This window comes from Gobio gobio (assembly GCF_949357685.1).
Source record: "Gobio gobio genome assembly, chromosome: 9".
In the NCBI taxonomy this organism is placed as follows: domain Eukaryota; kingdom Metazoa; phylum Chordata; class Actinopteri; order Cypriniformes; family Gobionidae; genus Gobio; species Gobio gobio.
Genome location: NC_137115.1, coordinates 12,497,860 through 12,516,539, shown reverse-complemented (window position 1 = coordinate 12,516,539; position 18,680 = coordinate 12,497,860). Strand labels below are relative to the sequence as shown.

The following is an 18,680-nucleotide window of genomic DNA, read 5'->3' as shown; positions in this document are numbered from 1 at the left end:
TCCATGTGTAACTTCTGCGTAGATAAATTAGAAGGACATCTTTCTTCCCGTTCGTGCTGAACACATTCTGTAGAGCTTGCATCTGGAGCATGTTGGATAATATTTCAGCAATTTATTTCATTACGTCACTCATGACTACCGGGTCACTGCCATGATTGATACCAAACTTTTACATGAGACTATATTTAATTGTATGTCACTGACTTGTAAGGTAAGAAACGTATTTCTTATTCGATTTAATATAGATCGTCTTTACCCAAAAACTCTTATAAATAATAAATAAGAGGCAGCAGTTCAAGGGCACTTAAACAATGTTTAATTATAGCTATATAGCTAGTATGATTTCTATATCAAGGATAGCATATATTTAATATTATATATATAAACATTATAATTAACAAAGCATATATCTTACATTGTTTTTATATATATTTAGGAATAAGTCGCTGGGACACTTTTGTACAGCCTCTCACCACAAGGAGGAATACAAAGAGACGGTTATACGCCACAGATCACAACTTCCAACCAAACAGAGAGGACGTATCTCGCCAGATTTGTGATTATGGAAACCAAAACTAACAGTAGAATGGACAATGTGAACACTTCTCACGCTGATTCAACAGAGATGAGGACGGGAGTAAGTAGTTTAATGGAGAAATATATGGACGGGAGTTTTGGGCACGGCAGGATCTCCGTGCGTAATTTTGGACACGCGGGTTCTTTACGCAGCAGCGCGCCTGGATCAAGCAGCGACGCTCTGGACCAGCTATCTCTGCTTGACTTACCTCTCGGTACCAAAACGTATACTGATCACATGGATGAATTTCTGAAAGTCGAAACCGGAGAGTGGAACACAAAAGCGCTTCTGCCCAATGAGACAGATATTCCGGAGAGTGCGTTTATTAAAGATGAGAAAGAACAGTGTCTCATTATGGAACCACCAAACACTGATTTCGACGGCGGCTTAAACATCAGCGGCTTGGAAAGCTGCTACGACCCTAACGAGAGGAAACAGCAGTGTGGGTTTATCGAAGAGGCTTCAGCTTTGCTCTCATCTCAAGCTGCCCAACAGGTAGTTGTGGACAGTTCCTCTAACTTTCAGTTGGACATGAATCAATCTACATTGGTTTTGCCTCCTCCGAGAAGAGTATCACCTTCTCTAGGCAGGGGTATGGTGAATTTCGATGGAACGAGCGCAGTTCCCATGATGTCCAAACCGGACATTTCTAAATGGGTGTCCACCGCGGACTCTCCGTTCTGGTATCAGTCCACTAGTGTGAATGAAGAGCACGCTGGATACTCTTCACCAGATGGCTTCATCCCGCGCTCACGTACACTCTACACGGCTTTCCCGGGGTAAGAACGGCGCCATGTAGGCTATGTTGTGCGCTATTCAGAATTAAATTTAAGCAACATAACGCAGAATTGAAATACTGTGTATAGTTTTAATGTTATCATTAAAATTCATATTTGATGACAAAAAGTTATACAAAAGTTATACTAATAATAATACATTTTTGCCATTGTCACCTATAGAAATGTGTATTTATGTATATTTCATTATATTTATGGAACAACATGTCCCAGAATGTCCCCAAAGTCTTCAAAATGGAGTTGAACTCATGTTGCAGGTTTACAAGATGGAGGCAAAAGATTTAAGAAGTCCATTTTTTTAAATGCATTTTATTGACACCATGTGGAGTATGGCCAATTCACTTTGAATCCCTCTTATGAATTGAATGGGAACCAATTAAAAAATATGGTTTTAGTTATTCTTTAATTAGGCATCTAAATCAAGGGTGCTTAAAGGGTTAGTTCACCCAAAACCCCAAAATTTGGAGTTAACACAATCAGAGTTATATTATTAAATATCCTGGCTCTTCCAAGCTTTATTATGGGAGTGAATAGTAGCTACCCGAAATTTTGAAGACCAAATAAGCACGTCCATTCATCATAAAAGTAATCCATACAGCTCCAGGAGGTTAATAAAGGCCTTCTGAAGTGAAGAGATTGTAAGAAAATTATTTATAATCAGTGACTTCCAGTAATGGCTACATGCGAGTCGAGTTCCGATGGAAAAGTGACCTCTGACCCGACGCATGACGTATGATGTAGGGGTAGCGTATGCTTAGGTGAGAGTACACGCCTCTCGTGGTGGGCTGGGAAACAAACTCCACCTCATCTTCCCTTATTTCGAAATTCTCCAACATTTTTCTTTAAAAAAAATCTTGTTTCAGAATTCTAATTTCTGATGGGTGTTTTGTTTTGCTCTATCCTTTGCATTTCCACATTCGTCAATACCTCATGCGTCGGGTCAGAGGTCACCCTTCCGCTGGAAATTAAATCGCGTTTGGCCGTTACCGTACGCCAGTGATTATAGTTTTTATAGTTATAAATATGGAAATTTTCATACAAAAATGCACCACTTCTCTTCAGAAGGCCTTTATTAACCCCCTGGAGCCGTATGGATTTCTTTTATGATGGATGGATGTGCTTTTTTGAGCTTCAGAATCTAAGCTACCATTCACTCCCATTATAAAGCTTGGAAGAGCCAGGATATTTTGTAATATAACTCTTATTATGTTTGGCCAACAGAAGAAAGTCGTATACACCTAGGATGGCTTGAGGGTGAGTAAATTGTATGATCATTTTCATTTTTGGGTGAACTAGCCCTTTTAATTCTGCTCACATCAGAACCAGCACATCAATGTTTTGGGATCCACTTGGTGTGAGCCAGAACCAAATTGTTTCCAGGAGCAATATTGAGCACATCTAGTTTAGCACAGAATGAGCGAACCATAAGAGATCATTAATCCGAAGGTCACAGGTCAGAACACACTGTACAGTGGCCTTTCTTAGTATGTGGACATGTGATTGTGGAAAAGAGATCGTATTAAGGCCAATTCACACCGCAAAGACAAACACCAATTTTGTTGGATCAGTGTTAGCCCAGTTGGCGTCTGTTGCCGTTGGTCCGGGTTTGTTTTCAGCTGAGTGAACATGTTCAATTAGCGTTTGTCTGCGTCTGTTGGGGCAGTGTGAACATGACAGTTATTTTTCATAAAATTGTTCAACTTGTTTGTTGGCATTTGTCTGTGCGTGTGAATTGGCCTTTAGACAAAATATCAAACAAATCTACAGATATTTGCGATTGCATTTGGAATTATTTTACACCATCTAGCTCAAGTACTCCTTTAGGATGTGTTTTGGTTATACCATCCAGAGAACATTGTGTTTTGCTTATGTTCAGGGTTCCATCTCAAAGACTGTGTGTTATATGTGGAGACGAGGCTTCGGGTTGTCACTATGGAGTTCTTACCTGTGGAAGCTGCAAGGTGTTTTTCAAGAGAGCTGTTGAGGGTGAGCAACATTGTGCTAAAACTACTGTAATCATTTTGCCTTAGAGTATGTTGACGGCCCCATGAACTCTGCAGACTGGAGTTTCTCTCTGTGTTGATGTATTTTGTAAACAGGAAGTTGGAGAAGCATCTGCCTGCAAACTCGGAGGCTGCATTTTCAAGACCGCAGTTCTAGCACCCTAGCAATTATTTAGTTGTTTAATTGATTAAGTTTAACTGATATATTGTCCTAATCTAGCCTGACAAGCCAGACCCACATCAAGATGTTGGGTCTGGGAACACACCATTGGCAGGGCTCAATCCGAGGGGCGGGATAAACGGTTGTCTTTCAAATTCCCTCTGCACGCAATAGGATAGCGCTACAACCAACCAGAGCAACGAAGAAGGTCAAGCGGAGCTAGTTGATAGATTAAACTTTTGCCTTATCTGGTCGGCCAAACTCAGAACACATCTTCCTTTTTTAAGGATGACTTCAGTGCCGTTTTTTTGTTCTTTTCTCAAAGAAAAGCTTAACTTCAAGTCTTCCAGAGTGGCGGCCGAAGGCGATTCGAAAGGCCGCTGTTCGCCAGCTTCTTTGTTTTCAAGTAGCACGTCGAACCGCTGCAACTCTGCCGTCATTATGTTAAGCCCGCCCACTGACTCTATACACGATGTGATTGACCTGACTAGAGTTTGGTTTTTGCAGCTCACAAGCCAACGGAGAGTTGCTAGACAGGGTCCTAGATATGATGTCCTGCGGCGGTCCTAAAAGTGCAGCCTCTGATATTGCAGGCAGATAATATTGGGAAGTTTGTGCAGAACATAAGGGCCAGCCAATAGGCTTTAGTTATGATACAGCCATGAGCACGATTTGCTACTTGCTAGTTGACAGCAGATGGTATCAGGACAATCTCATTCTTGAAAAACATTTTTGATTGAATAAAAACCTGTATTTTAGATAGACTGATTTTTTTTTTTTTTAAATGTTCACATGTTCTAAATGTTAGTTTTGGCAACTTTAAGGCATGATCAACATTATCTTGCCTAGTAAAACATATTTTTTTGATCCTGGAAAAACATTTCTGTCCGAAAAGTTTGTACTAAACAAATCCCTAATCCTTAACCTGAGCCTAACCATAAATTATCCATAAAATGATAACAGATGTAGAAGCACTTAACTCTGGTTGTAAGCCTAAACTTGACATAAATCTGATTGGTTGATTGGAATGTTTTCCCAGGATCAACATGTTCTTGTTGAAATCTTATTCACATCTAAGGCATACACTAGCATAGTAGATGGCCTGGAAGTAACCAGATGTGTACTACAAACCCCAAAACAGTTTTTTGTAATATTTTCAGTATTTTGTAAAGTCATGGTGTAGTGTCCCAAAAGATGGTAATTATCATTTGGACCAATGTTCACAGTGTTCTTTCTTGTTATTCTTATCACTGAGGACAGATATGTAAGAGCCACTATGTCTGACCATGGCCGTGTCACTATGCCCTGTCAGCCTTGCTTCAAATCAATTCGCTCTGTGCCTTTTTCTTTTTTCTCTCTTGCTGTGCTCTCCAAATCATCTGCCTTAAAAAAAACGAAAATTCACACAGTCATAAGTTGAATAATTTTTTCCCTCTTGTCTAGGTCACCATAACTACCTGTGTGCGGGACGAAATGACTGCATTGTTGATAAAATCAGGAGAAAAAATTGTCCCGCATGTCGTCTTAGAAAGTGCTCTCAGGCAGGGATGATGCTTGGAGGTATAACTTTTTATATGAGTATATTAGGCTTTGTGTTTATATATTAAATATATATATATCATTTCTTAAGCTTCTTGGACTTAATGGACATCAATGGACAGTTACAATGTTGAATATTTGGCCAATCTTAAGTATAATTAGTAACACTGCAATAAGGCAATTAGTTAATTACATTACTTAACATGAATTAACAATGTAAATATTTCTAAATAATTGATTAATCTTAGTTAATGTAATGTGAACTAAGCATTACTAAAATCAGAGGTTGTGTCTATTAATATTAGGTAATGGACCTGAGCTAACATGAACTAACAATGAACAGTTAAATGTAACATAATGTAACATTAGTAATAAATAATGTATCAATTTTAGTAAATGCATTAACAAATATTAACAATGGGACTTTATTGTTAAAAGGTTACCGTAGTTCACCAAAAAAATGAAAGTTATGGAGTAATTTATTCACCCTCGTGCTGTTCTCAACACAAATTACTTTCTTTCTTCAGTGAAACACAAATGGAGATGTTTAGCACAATGTCCAAGCTGCTTATTTACTGTATGTACAGTGAAAGTCAATGGGGACTTCAAAATCAAAACATGCCATTAAAGAATCATAAAAGTTATTTATATGACTCTGCATTTTAGATGTCTTCTGAAGTCATATAATATTTTTTTGGCAGCGGCTATTTACAAATAGCGATATAAGCTAATTACACTAAGTGTAAATAGCAACAAAAGTATTTTCTTTGTGCTATGTGTAAATAGTTGTTATTACAATAGTTGAGTAATTCTGTCTGCTCAATCAGAAAATAGAGGGGTGAAGATGTCCGGCTGCAATGTTCTTCCGCAAGACGCATGCAGTTCTGTTTATTAACCCCTAGAGCGCAAAAAGTTACGGACTGCAGCTTTAAGTATACTTAAAATAAATCTTACGTATATAGTTATTTTTGTAAGGGGAGTATTGCTGATATTGTTGCCCTTCGACTGCTCTAGCTGCTTCTATTGCCCCCATTTGTAAGTCGCTTTGGATAAAAGCGTCTGCTAAATGACTAAATGTAAATGTAAATGTAATGAAGAAGAAGCAGAAACAGTGATAGAAGAATAATAACGTAAAATAATGCAATCATCAAACATTAAACAGCATATAAGTTAAAAACTTATAGAAGAGTTAATGACTTTGAAGCTTTGGGAGTGTTGATGGACTCGATCTACTCCATCTATGTTTTGATCATCATTCTGAATCCGATCCAGACATAGTCTTCAACAAAAATTAAATTTTCTCATCTTTTTGTTTAAAATGTTGTTTTTTTTTAATGACACTTACCCACATTTAGATGTTAATAAAAAAGGATGCATGAAGCTTGAATAAAATGTTTTTAAAATGGAAAGACTTAAAGTACAGTTAAAGGTATATTTCAAGTATTAAAAAAATTATACATAAATAGAAACATAGTAGTATACCTACGGTGCAAATTATATAAGTAGTAAACTATAAGTAGGATGTTATGTTCACTTAAACAAAACTTACAAGTATACTTGCAGTATAAAACTACTAAACTAGTAGTTTACTGAGAATATAAAGTGCACTTTCATAAACTAAACATAAACTGTGCTAAAAGTATTTGAGAAGTAAACAGTATACCTATAAGTTCACTAGTATATTTGCAGTACAATCGAAAAACGTAGTTTACTACTGTTATACTTAAAGTATACTTAAAAGTATACTTTTGTACACCACATTTAGTCGCAAGTAATATTTAAACAGTACACTTACAAGTATACTACTAGTAGATTGATATTAGGATACTTACTGCATTAAGTATACTTAAAATATACTTGAACTACACTTAAAGCTGCAGTCTGTAACTTTTTTTGTGTTCAAGATTTACAAAAAATATATAATGAGAATGTACAACATGAATCCTTTTTCCAAACCGTGTTTTTGTCTTACCCTAAATCGTTATGGTACACTTATAATAAGTGTTTATATTGGGACTATTTCAGACCGGTCTGGTAGGAACCGCTGCGGAGGAGCACAGTCCTTGCGTGACTCGCCATAGACATAAACAGAGAGAAGTAGCTCCGGCTGCAATGTTCTTCCGCAAGACGCATGCAGTTCTGTTTATTAACCCCTAGAGCGCAAAAAGTTACGGACTGCAGCTTTAAGTATACTTAAAATAAATCTTACGTATATAGTTATTTTTGTAAGGGGAGTTAGTGTAAATAGCCTCTGCAAACAAGGCAGAATATTTGCACTATGCGTAATTGTTTTGTGAGGAACAGACAGAAATTTTCTCAAATGTCTTTGATGTTTGCTGAGCCCCACTCCCTATTCACTTGAATTTCTTGTAAACAGAAGCCTGCTACATTTTTCCTTTTGTGTTCTGCATAAAAAAGGAATGCATGAGGAAGAGTAAAGGATACCTTTAGGGAAACTATTCTTTAATTTGAAGAGAAATAAATTGAAATTGTGACTGTCTTAAAGATCATTGAGCAAGACTCAGGCTTCCACCCTAAAGAATCACAACAAGTAATTCATATTCTAATGTGCAGTAGCATATCAAAGTTCAATAAGAGTGACAAGATGAACCCTCATTAAAGTGCGTTTGTATGTTTCAGGCCGTAAGATGAAGCGGTTTGCGAATTTGAAGGTCATGGGGTTAAATCCATCCCTGATGTTCCAGGGTCCGTTATCCCTGCTGGCTGATGGTCAAGCTGTGTCCTCCCTGCCCTGTATGCCAGCCATCCGTGAGCTGCATCTGTCCCCGCAGATGATCAGCATTCTGGAGAGCATTGAGCCACAGGTGGTCTATTCTGGCTACGACAGCTCGCAACCAGAGCATCCCCACCTTCTCCTCAACAGTCTCAACAGACTCTGCGAGAGGCAGCTGCTCTGGATTGTCAGATGGTCCAAGTCTCTTCCAGGTAACACCATTACAATCAATCTAACACTTTACGTCAAACATTTTAGGCTAAGAGAGACAAGCGTTCATGCTCTTCATAATCGTACAATGATTCAGTGAGTTCTATCTTGTACATCTGTGTTTAAAAGGTTTCCGCAATTTGCACATCAACGACCAGATGACGCTAATCCAGTATTCCTGGATGGGTTTAATGTTGTTCTCGCTGGGTTGGAGATCATTCCAGAATGTCACCCCTGATTACCTGTACTTTGCACCCGATCTTGTCTTGAGCCAGTAAGTAACAGTAAAAACTATTAAATATATATATTTTTTCAAATGCCCTGATATACTTTAAGCAAAATTGAAAAAAAGAACTGTAGTGACATAATTTCGAACAAACTCATGCCAAGACAAAGCTTGAATAGTGGTCCCGTGGAGATTGAGTAATAGATAGGTGTGACTCTGGGGCTCTGCCTTCTTTAACATGGAAATCTTCTCCGGTCCATTTCTGTACAGTCCGTCGATGTCTGACATCTATGAGTAAAAACATGAACACACTGGAGAGCCGCTTTATAGAGAAATATAGGTTGTAATTCTAATTGAAAGTGACTGACATTTACATGTTTAATACTGTAAATCTAATCTGCAATGTATTGTATAAAGTGCTATATATATATATACTCATAATAAACGTGACATGACTGGAGTGTAGAGCTTTTGTAGAGCACATCGCTAAAATGCTTCCATAACTGTTTTTCTTGGGTTTATTGGGTTATGTCAAGCAAAAGGAACTGGATGAATGGATTTGAATGCTACCAATCCCGATCTGAATTCTGACTTGTGATGCCGCCTGAATCATAATCACACCGTATTCGTTCGTTGGCCAGGGGAGAACTGCCCTCTCGACTGAGCCTGGTTTCTCCCAAAGTTTTGTTCTCCATTCTGTCACCTGATGGAGTCTGGATTCCTTCCCAGATAGCATACATATCCGGGCCCCATCTGGGTCAACTATGGCACTTATGGCTCAATTCTGGCAGCGGCAAAGGTCATATCAGGGCTGTATCTTGCCCAAACACATCAAGGTTTTAGTGTGAGTTGTGGCTTGCTGTGTGTGGCCCAAATGTGGCCCAGATGTGGCCCATGTGACCTTTGCCGCTGCCAGCACTTGGCCATTTATCCCATATTTGGCCCAGATGAGGCCCGGATATGTATGCTTTTCCCAGCCACACTCAGGATGCGGTATGTAGGCCAGAAGAATGTGGAAGATGTGGGCCACAACTGGGCCAGATGTCATTTGCTATCTGAGTTGCCACTGTCACCTCTGGCTTGGTTAGTTGGGGCTTTATTGATGAAATTAACAAATTTAATAAGTGATGATCTTTACAGCGGAACTAAATCAACACTGAACTGACTTCAGCTGAACAGCAGCAGAAATGCATAATTTTCCTGGAATCACTGTAAAGGCATGTTCACGTACACCGGAACGATTTTCGTGCACGTTTATCACAGACGTTTAACGGCTCGTGACTAAACAAAGGGCGCCAATGTGAATGTGCACACCGACGCGCAAAACGGCAGGTGTAAAAGCGTCATTTAAAAAAAAACATCTTGGGTTCGTTTTTTGTTTTGTTTTGACGAGGCACGTTAAAACTGGCCTTTAAAGCTGCTTTGAAATGATCGGTATTGTATAAAGGTGGCGACTTTAATTAAGAGGATAGCGCTCAGCACATATATAATGTTTGTATTATGTTTGCTAGCAGTATACTGCTGCTCAGGTATTTCAAACTTCTTTTTGCCTCTAAGCAAAAAACAATAAAGAACTTTGCTGTGAGTATATCAGGGGCTTTATTACCTAACTTTACACATGACAACATATAACATTTTCAGATGGTTATGTACCTCCCTTCACTGACAAAAAAAGAGAACTACTTCATATCCTGTTTGTGGAAAGTGCCTGACATTTATATCTTAACTCTTTCCCCACCATTGATGGAAATTACTGTTATTTATGAGACAACTCTTCCCTGCCATTGATGGAAATTTCCGGCTTTCCGTGTTTTTTCCATGTTAATTTCCTGATATTTTACTCACCCCCATCTCATCCAAGATGTTCGTGTCTTTCTTTACTCAGACGAAAAGAAATTAAGTTTTTTGAGGAGAACATTAAAGGATTTTTCTCCACATCATAGACTTCAATGGCAACCAAAATGTTGAAGGTCCAAATCAATGCAGTTTCAAAGGGCTTCAGAGGCTCTGTGCGATCCCAGGCGAGGAATAGGGTCTTATCTAGTGAAACGATCGATCATTTAAAAAATAAAATAAAATGTATATACTTTTAACCTAAATTGCTCATCTTGTGTTGGTCTGCAGCTCGCCACGGATTGCGCAATCATGTCGGAAAGGTCACGCTAGATGTAGGCGGAAGTAACGCACCAAGCGGACAAGCGAGGACTAATACAAACGCCCTTTACCAAAAACCGAAATGCCGTTTGTATTAGTCTTCACATGTGCACTTTGTAAACACAGGGGTGGTACTTCTGCCTACGTCTAGCGAGACCTTTCCGATGTGATTACGCAATCGTTGGCACGTCGCAGAGCAGCGCAAGATGAGCAATTTAGGTAAAAAAATATATATTTTCGCTATAAATATATATATATATATTTTTATATAGTTTCGCTAGATAAGACCCTATTCCTCGTCTGGGATCATGCAGAGCCTCTGAAGCCCTTCGAAGCCCTTTGAAACTGCATTGATTTAGACCTTCAACATTTTGGTTGCCATGGAAGTCTATGATGTGGAGAAAAATCCTTTAATGTTCTCCTCAAAAAACTTAATTTCTTTTCGTCTGAATAAAGAAAGACACGAACATCTTGGATGAGATGGGGGTGAGTAAAATATCAGGACATTTTCATTTTGAAGTGAGCTAATCCTTTAAGCTTTTTTGTTTTAGGCCATTAAAATTTTGTAAAAATTATCAAAAATGCTGGCAATAAAACAAAAACAAAAGACTGGCGGGGAAATAGTTAATAGCTACATACATTCCATAAACAGGCAAATGCATTAACTGACAGACATGTATGTATACTCAGAAGAGATCTTTAAATTTTAGTGATCAACTGAGGAGGTCTCCGATCTACGACTTGTGCTTGGCTATGCAGTTCGTTCCACAGGAATTTGCCAACTTGCAAGTGACCAAGGAGGAGTTTCTGTGCATGAAGGCTTTGATTCTCCTCAACACTGGTAATAAATCCTCTGTTTTCTCTCGAACCCATAAAACTCTTACTGTCTGACCATCTACAGGTCAGATCAGTGTTCCAGAATGGAATATTAACAATCTGGACAATTTTAAACCAATGGCTTCATGCCAGTCCACGTGGATAGACAGAGATACGTGTTTGGCAGACTGTGAGACCTTGAAAATCCAAACTAAGTTTCAATTCCAAGCTAACATTTTTATAAATTAGCTCAACATTAATGCCAAAGAAACCTTTCAATTGTGCTGACTACAAAATTATTGTATTGATAGAACACTGTGAAACTGGCATGATTCACAAATGCAGGCTGTCATCTGTGAAGAGATTTCTTGTTTACAGAGCCGTCGTCATTTTAGTGATTTATAGAAGGAACATTTTAAGCGTTGTGAACTAGCTTCCAGGAGCTTTAATATATCCGTGACACTAATGCTGTGGGAAATTCTAACACGACCCTTGGTGTATCGGTAATGTTTCAACATTGATGTGTTTGTGACAGTTCCTCTGGAGGGCCTGAAGAGTCAATCTCAGTTTGATGAAATGAGACAGAACTACATCTGTGAGTTGACCAAAGCCATCCAGCTGAAGGAGAAAGGAGTGGTGGCCAGCTCACAGAGATTCTACCACCTGACCAAAGTCATGGACTCCATGCACGAGGTACAGCAGGAGCTATAGGCTTAATATACATGGGTCATACTCAGGAAATGCTCGACAGTTTCCAGATAAAAAAAAAATATATATATAATTTGAAAAGGTAGCTGTTGAGCTTTCTCACAAAATCCTTTTGTCCTATTTTTCGAAACTTAACCCTTTGGGCCCTATCATACACCCGGCGCAATGCGACGTTTCAGCCTGACACGGTTATAATTTTCACATCCAGCACCACGTTGTTTACATAGCGAATTCATTCGTGCCCATCTGTTCGCCCATGGCCGTGCTGGTCTGAAAACAAGGTGTGTCCAGGCGCATTGTTGGCGTGTTGCTATTTTGAGGCAACTGAAAACGACTGCTCCATTGACCAACAAAACCTTGGTCTAAAGTCAATAGTATTTTTTGTGTTATTTCAAGGGCGTGTTAGTAATATGCGCAACGGGTGCACAACGCGCGTACACTCTGCATATTACACACAGGGACGCACAGCAGCACACAAACATTTTTAAATTTTAAAACGTTCAGTCTTTCCTCTCGCATATTCCGCCATGTAAACAGCGAATCCGCCATGGTGCAAGCGCAACTGGCTTTTAAAGGCAATGGTAGATGAGACTTGGTTTATTGCACGTTACGCCCAAAACACACCCATGACTTATTAAGAGAATAGGGACAACACTTTTGGACCATGCGCCGTTTTTTTCGTCACTAAACTAGCAAAAGTGGATTCGGACATGCCCTAAGTGCACCTGACGCTCAGATCGTTAAAGTAGGGTCCTTTAAAGCCTGACATATGAAATTATTATAATTTGTTTTATTCTAATGTCTATTGAACCTTTAGACAAAATCATAAAAAAAAGTTTGCATATGTGTTTTTTGTTGCATATCATATTTTATATATCTTTTATGGCTCACATAGTATGGAGCTCATACTCAAGGAGGAACAAACTACTTTTCAAAAATTTATTCAGAAGCCTGAATAATATATTTGCTGATATTTATATGGCCAAAAAGTAAGATGAAATCCTGATAGCTTCAAATGTAAATCAATGACATTTTATTACAGAATAGAAGACTACTTATATGAATTGCATATAAATATAATTTGTCACTCTGTATCTCCCAATAAGAGATAATAATAGTAAGTTGATATTTACATGCTTAGTTGTATGATCAAAGCTCTATAGTTTTATTATGGGGGCAAAACATATTTTTTGATACATGGGTCAAAGACGAGACGTCACAATTTTGGTGTCCGCATCAAATTATGTTTACAAAAGTCATTTTATATACATAAAAAACATGTTAAATGCAAGTAAACTGTCTACTTTACTATTTCAAATAACTTTTGTCAAAATAAAATGTCAACATTTAGGGGAAATAATGTTCCAAAGTGAAAAATTGTCATTCAGCGTAATGGTCCGGACTTTGATTTTGCCATTACATCTTTAAATAAATTTATAAAATAACAAGTAAAAAAATATATTTGTTTTCTTGGCATTTTCAAATATGTGTTGGCTGTGTTATATTAAAAGGACTATGTCTTACTTATTTTTTTAAGTATTTAAATAACCAGGGGACTTTTGTCCCGAAAATCCAGTTTGTAAGAGATCATTCAGTGTAACAGGATCAAGAAGCCATTCTGAAATCATATAAAAAACAGATAGTCATTCGACAGTCTGTGACATCATCAAAAGGCCATGTGGTGCAGCAGAAAAGTGAATTCATTGCTCTTAAATATTTGATAATTCCACCTTTTCATGGTGTGGTATCCTAAGTTACAAAACCGCACGTCATTCAGTGAAATGCCAAAAAAACTTTTATATTTAGAATTTTTTAAAAATAAGTAGATGTTGTGAATAATTGTGATTAACTTTACTGGTCAAGCTCACTTTTTGATATAGATGGCCAGCTTATGGCCTGCAATATAAGCTTAAGTAGAAGTTTCGTCATTTAGGGTAATGCTTTTTTCATTCAGTGTAACAGATACATTTATGTAAAAAATTAAACAATATACTTATTCTAACCTGTAATCATTCAAATATATGAAATAATGTGATCATACAAAATGTTTTATTATATTTTAAATGATTTTCACTTCCTTACAAAAACTTCTTGCTGGCAAATAGGTAAACCTAGTGGTTTGAAGGATAGTGGCAAAGTATAAAGATTTAAAAATTCTTTTAACATGCCATCAAATGATTCCTGTTTTAAATATGCCTAATAAGATTTTCTGATACATAAATATTGTTACACTGAATGACATTTTAGTGGGTGTCTTCTGTAAATCATGGTAAAAAATGTGTGATAGTCATTATTTTTTGCTAAAGAAAATATAAAATTAAACAGGACACATTCTAATGTACAGGAAAAAACTAAATTTAAAGCTGTATTACACATTTATTTTTTTGATGCTTGAAAAACCCTGTTTCGTCTTTGACCCACATACACTCTAAAAAAAAATGGTGTAATATAGCACCAAAAGTGGTTCCCCTATGATTACGAGCCAGGAACCACTTTTAGTGCCATTTAGCACCATTTTTTTTAGAGTGTATATAATTAGGATTGAGATATGTACAATTAAAGGTCTGATAAAGCCTGATTTTTCAAAGAAATTATGTATGGATAATCAAGTAAACCCAAGTTTCTTCAGTCCGGTTCATCTTGAAATATTACCAACACAATAAAAGTAATTCTTATGTTTACTTTATAAAAATTAGTAAAGATTTCACAGCAAATAGGCAAGACCTGACATTTTTAGAATTAAACTAAAAGGCTAAAGAAATTAACTATCAACCAGATGACAGAAGGCATATCAAAGATTGTTCAGAGCAGTTTCAATCATGTTGATAATTTCAAGGCCTTAGACATTTGTACAGTAGGCTTTATAGGGTTAATCTGTTGTTTCAGAACACACAGTGCTAAACTGTGTGATATCAGTGTGTAAAATACATCATAGATGTGTAAAACACAATATAAAATAGGTCACAAATAATGAAGCTTTAGTAACACCACCACTTGTTATATACCAGAATGTGCAAAACATGATAGGGGAGCTTGAAGTGTGACATTGCCTTTATCTTTGTGTAGATTGTAAAGAAGGTCAATCTCTACTGTCTGACCACATACATCCAGGCGGACGCCATGAAGGTGGAGTTTCCAGAGATGATGTCAGAGGTCATTGCATCACAGCTGCCGAAAGTGCTTGCGGGCATGGTCAGACCCCTCCTGTTCCACAACAAGTGAAGCCATGCCATCCAGACAGTATGCTTGGGTCCGGGACTCCTCGTGTTTCTGGTGTACGTGTATCACATATAGTTCATCTTTCCATATACAATTCCTCCCCTTTTAATAGTCACAAGTTCTGATCTGATGTGTTAGTTTAACATCCACAATTTTTCAATAGGAGGAGAAAAAAAATATTTCACAGTCCAATGATAAAGAGAAAACATAATCTGCTATGTTATTAAACCTGCTATTGCATTTTTTACAAAACATGACCATCTTTGAGCATTTTTATGATAACTTAAGACAGTCTGTGTTCACATTTGGCATGTTTGATTAAAATGTACTCTGGTGCGATTGCTCTGTTAGGTGGAATAATTGTGAACGCTGCCATTTGAACCTTGGTGCGCACCAAAACAAGCGGGCCGAGACATACCACATACTGAGACAAACAAACTCTGTTGCGGTTTGACTGAAATATGAACACAACATGGACAAAGTGTAAACGAACCAAAAACGGTGTAACGTCACAAGAAATGACCCTAAAAAAGACAGAATGCTCAGATGTTGCCTATTACACAGCATCAGATCTTCGTTTGTGTGCAACGGAGAAATTCCCGATGCTGTTTTGACTCCTTTACACATTTTATAAACTATGAGTTTTCAGCAGGTAAAAATACCACCATACAGTCATGCTTAAAAGTTTACACACCCCTTGCAGAATCGGCAAAATGTTCTTTTGCATGTTATTTTTTATTTAGTACTGTCCTTAATAAGATATTTTACACAAGTCCACAAGACAAAAAAAGAGCTGAATTTATTAAAATAACCCTGTTTAAAAGTTTATATACTCTAACGCTCAAAATTATTTTCAAATTAACTGAAATTAGTTCAATCAAAATGAACTTTTATGAGTATTTGGAACTTTATTTTTCTTTTGAGTCCGCAAAACTGACACATTTTAAGTCATCCGAATTGTTCCATTGTTTTTAGTTTTATAAACTTGTTTCTTTTAATTTTGAAAAACTTAAATTTAACTGAAACTGGGCTGGGATTTCTATTTCCCAGCATACTTTGCCATGACACTCAAAAGGGAGAGTAAATGCCAAAATTAAGTGTTATATGTTTTATTTTTGTGCAAGATTGTTAAGTGGGAGATTTAGTAGTGTTCAATGTTTTGCTAGTTTAGAAGAGTTTCTGTTATGTTGGTTTTTTGGGGGGTCACCATCATGGTGACAAATGGATCATGAGCTTAGTTTGAGAACAGATATATGTTAAATGTTCTATAGAGAGCGGGGCACAACCTAACGCTTTTTGACTTTTTCAGTTTGTGTAAATCCAATTGGGGTTCGGAGTATTTATTTTTTCCCACATTAATTGCACACGTCTAGTACAATTATGTGGTTTTGTTTCATTAATACAGTGTATACTTTTTTATTGATTTACCCCGACAGAATGGGAGTGAAATGTGACAACATGCCCCATAGGTGGGGTACATTGTAACAAATGGTGGGGCACAATGTATCATGACCAAATAACAGCTTAAAATGTTATCTGATATTTAAAATAAAAAAATATTTTGTCAACAAAATACAATTATTAACTTTTTAAAATAAAATAATGGCATTTTTTAATCATTAAAAATATTTGACTACAAACACATCGCTAAATACAGCTATACAGCATAGTTCAAAACAATAATAATTAATCATTTCTGAACATTAACTCTCAGTTATTATCCACCGTTTTCTCATGGTTTCTCAAAAGAATGTATAAAAGTATAGAATATAATGGCATATTTCTAATAGGGGCTCATTGTAACGCAGTGTTACAACGCACCCCAGCTGCGCAACTGGGATTTAAATCGCGGCTCGTGTCTTCTGCTGGTTAGATCAGCATTAAAGAACGATCTCAGCTGTTAAATAACAGATATAAGATTAAAATAATATCGGATTTGTCTTTTTTTAAATAAACACAAAAAACTGAGATGAAAACTAAACTTAAGTAAGAAATTTACTTTTGCTATGGTTAAATACATTTTTTAATTTTGGCGCTATTTTTCTCTGAATAATGCTGATATGGCAACTAGTAAATACACTAAGTTTCGCCATTCTGGCATGTGTGGAAAGGGTTAAAACATGCGTGTTACAACTAACCCCGCGTTAGGGTGCTATGTGCTCAATCAGCAAGTGCTATGATTTTTGTCTCTAAGCAAGTGCTATTTTTTTGAGTTTTGCCAACTTATTCAGGTTTACAATGTACTCTTGTTTCTTAATACTGTGTGTCGTTACCTGGATGATCCACTGCTGTTTTATTTTTGTTATGGTTGTTTCATGAGTCCCTTGTTTGTCCTGAGCAGTTAAACTGTTCAATGTTCAAATGTCAAAAAAATCCTCCAGGTCCTGCAAAATCTTCAGGTTTCCAGCATCGTTTGCATATTTGAACCCTTTCCAGAAACACAAGGCATTAAGAGCCGGGGGGTGAAAACTTTTGAACAGGATAAGGATGTCCACATTTTTCTCATTTTGTTTAAATATAACATGATTTCATTTAGTACTGCCCTTTGGAAGCAACAGAAGATACTCACATATTTGCTGGAAGACAATTCAGTACAATTTACCTTGATCTTCAAATTCAAAAAGTTTCCCCCTCCCCCACTTTTAAAGGTGCAGTGTGTAGTATTGATGATCTATTGACAGAAATGCAATATAATATACATAACTATGTTTTCAGTGGTGTATAAAGGCCTCTCCGAACCGTTATGTTTTTATTACCTTAGAATGAGCCATTTTTATCTACTAGGGATGGGCAATACCACTCATTTTGTTTTCGATACGATACCGATACTTTCAAGGCCAGTATCACCGATATCGATACGATACTTCTAAACTTTTATATTATTAATTTTTTTAAATAATTAAAATTACTAAGAGTAATATTTGAAAGGTATTTTAACATTCAATATGCCTTAATTGCAACTTATTAGATCATATTTTTGTTTGCACATGGTTAAAATATGTTTATTTGTAGTGGTAACCATGGAAATCTACAAATAGTTGAACCATGGTTACTGCAGTAAAAAATAAACCATGGTTAATTTTCATAAGGGACTGCCAGTGACAGGACGTTGCACTGATAAAATGCAACCTTTTATTCTGACATGATTTATATTAACATTAGTTGCAGAATAGAACATGATCAATATCAGCTTTTAACATTATGTAAAGAGTGTAATTGCACTATGTAGGCTACAATTTCTATTTGTTTATTGGGAAACAACTCACACATAATGTTTTTGTCTTCTGATGTTTTTGTCTCCTCCTTGGGCATTGTTCAGAGTTGCATTTCCAAAAGCATCAATGGTTTCTTATGATAGTTTTGGGAAACGTCGCTCTGTTTGAATACAGTGTCATCAGTGAGCGAACGCTCTCTCTGTGATTGACTGGTTCTGTCTTGCAGCATTTGCATGCGCTCAGATCATGGTTCAGATGAGTAGGAAAATAGTACTATACTACACAATTATTCGGTAACATAGGTTATTCGTATTATATGCAA

General features: G+C 36.9%; 1 protein-coding gene across 1 annotated transcript; it reads left to right on the top strand.

The window, feature by feature from the left end:
- The first annotated feature begins 513 nt into the window (after positions 1 to 513).
- Positions 514 to 15,926, top strand: pgr (progesterone receptor). The gene is made up of 8 exons (XM_079825223.1): positions 514 to 1,356; positions 3,251 to 3,360; positions 4,981 to 5,097; positions 7,717 to 8,022; positions 8,150 to 8,294; positions 11,111 to 11,241; positions 11,752 to 11,909; positions 14,991 to 15,926. Exons 1-8 carry the CDS (start codon positions 563 to 565, stop codon positions 15,144 to 15,146), a joined length of 1,917 nt encoding a protein of 638 aa, XP_079681349.1. The 5' UTR covers positions 514 to 562; the 3' UTR covers positions 15,147 to 15,926.
- Positions 15,927 to 18,680: the final 2,754 nt, after the last annotated feature.

Excerpts from the sequence above, each read along its gene's own strand:
- pgr (XM_079825223.1), top strand. The coding sequence starts at position 563 with ATGGAAACCAAAACTAACAGTAGAATGGACAATGTGAACACTTCTCAC. Across the intron at positions 8,023-8,149 it reads ATGGTCCAAGTCTCTTCCAG|GTTTCCGCAATTTGCACATC; the intron begins GTAACACCATTA and ends TGTGTTTAAAAG. Across the intron at positions 8,295-11,110 it reads CCCGATCTTGTCTTGAGCCA|TGATCAACTGAGGAGGTCTC; the intron begins GTAAGTAACAGT and ends TTTAAATTTTAG.